Here is a 1,197-nt window from a genome sequence, read left to right on the forward strand (position 1 = left end):
GTGAGGGTTTTGCAAGTGCTGAACTCCACCCATATATACGCCTGTGGAACGTTTGCCTTCAGTCCCCGCTGCATCTACATCGTAAGACAGACAGCATCCATCTTTTCAGTTATTTTTGCCCTTGGTTTACTCCTAGTAAGCCACCTTTTCTCAGTCTGCAACAAACTATAGACCAAAAGTCATGCATTTCCATTTCCAGTAGTACAGAAGATGCCTCAAGTTCCGATCATATGCAGAATGTTCATATTTCAATTAGATCTTCCATTGTGTTGAAATATTTAAACTTGTGGCTAGACTGTATGCAACCACCAGGCTGGAAATGATGTGCTCTAATCAAAACTTTGAGTGCAGTTTTTCTTTTAGACGTATCGGTGGTCAGTTGTTTTGTTTAGATAGATTGATACATTTTTCATTTATTTTACAATAGTGAATAAGTGGAGGGTAACAGCTGCTTCACAACCAGTTTAAAATTTCTGTGTGGCTGCCGCTAAGGGGCAAATAGCGACAATCGAATATGCATGTCAGAAAGAGTGGAAGGGCTGCTTTACCGTGTAAGGGCCCATGTTTATGTAGTGTCCCCTCACATGACTCGCATAACTTTTTATAGTAAGATTTGATTAGTTTTTGACTTCAGTGCTTTTTATTGTATTATGTACTTTAAAGATAGAAACTTGAGTGACAGTCCTTCACATGCCATGAGCATTCTGCCATCCTGTCATGCGAACACTTGGTCTCAGTGCCACTTCCTCACTCTATGCTTTCATGAGTGTGAGAGGAAAAAGATGTGTGTGTCTTATGGGAGATGTGCATGCAAAATAGTAAGCCTCCTGAATGAAACCACCACAGCCTGTGAAAGATTTTATTACATTTCTCAATGTGTCTTTCGATCAAATCTGAACAATCAGCAGGGCGATAATGTGGTGTGAACTTTCTCCTAATCTAATTGCTTCAAGTTGTGATCAGTGTATTGATGTGCATATGCATTATGTGCTCACCTCTACAGAATTCAAAGACGTTTGCCATGGCTGCAGGCCCCAGCGGTAAGCCAGAAGAAGGCAGAGGCCGCTGTCCTTATGACCCGTACCAGAAGAACACCGCCATAACTGTGGGTAAGAATCCCTCCTCTGCCATGAATGTTATGTGCTGGCATTGGTTATATGGCCTGTTCCACTCAGCATACGTATATAGTGTGTGTGT

At 41.8% G+C, this 1,197-nt stretch overlaps 1 protein-coding gene across 1 annotated transcript in view; it reads left to right on the top strand.

Annotated features, from left to right (window-relative positions):
• The window catches only part of sema4ab (sema domain, immunoglobulin domain (Ig), transmembrane domain (TM) and short cytoplasmic domain, (semaphorin) 4Ab), a 19,284-nt gene that overhangs the window by 5,824 nt on the left and 12,263 nt on the right, over positions 1–1,197 (top strand). Inside the window, exons 2-3 of the mRNA XM_016231428.1 lie at positions 6–81; positions 1,004–1,109. Coding sequence (XP_016086914.1) covers positions 6–81; positions 1,004–1,109 — 182 coding nt within the window. The remainder of the gene's footprint in view (positions 1–5; positions 82–1,003; positions 1,110–1,197) is intronic.

The sequence above is a fragment of the Sinocyclocheilus grahami genome, unplaced genomic scaffold, assembly GCF_001515645.1.
Source record: "Sinocyclocheilus grahami isolate Dianchi unplaced genomic scaffold, SAMN03320097.WGS_v1.1 scaffold391.1, whole genome shotgun sequence".
In the NCBI taxonomy this organism is placed as follows: Eukaryota; Metazoa; Chordata; class Actinopteri; order Cypriniformes; family Cyprinidae; genus Sinocyclocheilus; species Sinocyclocheilus grahami.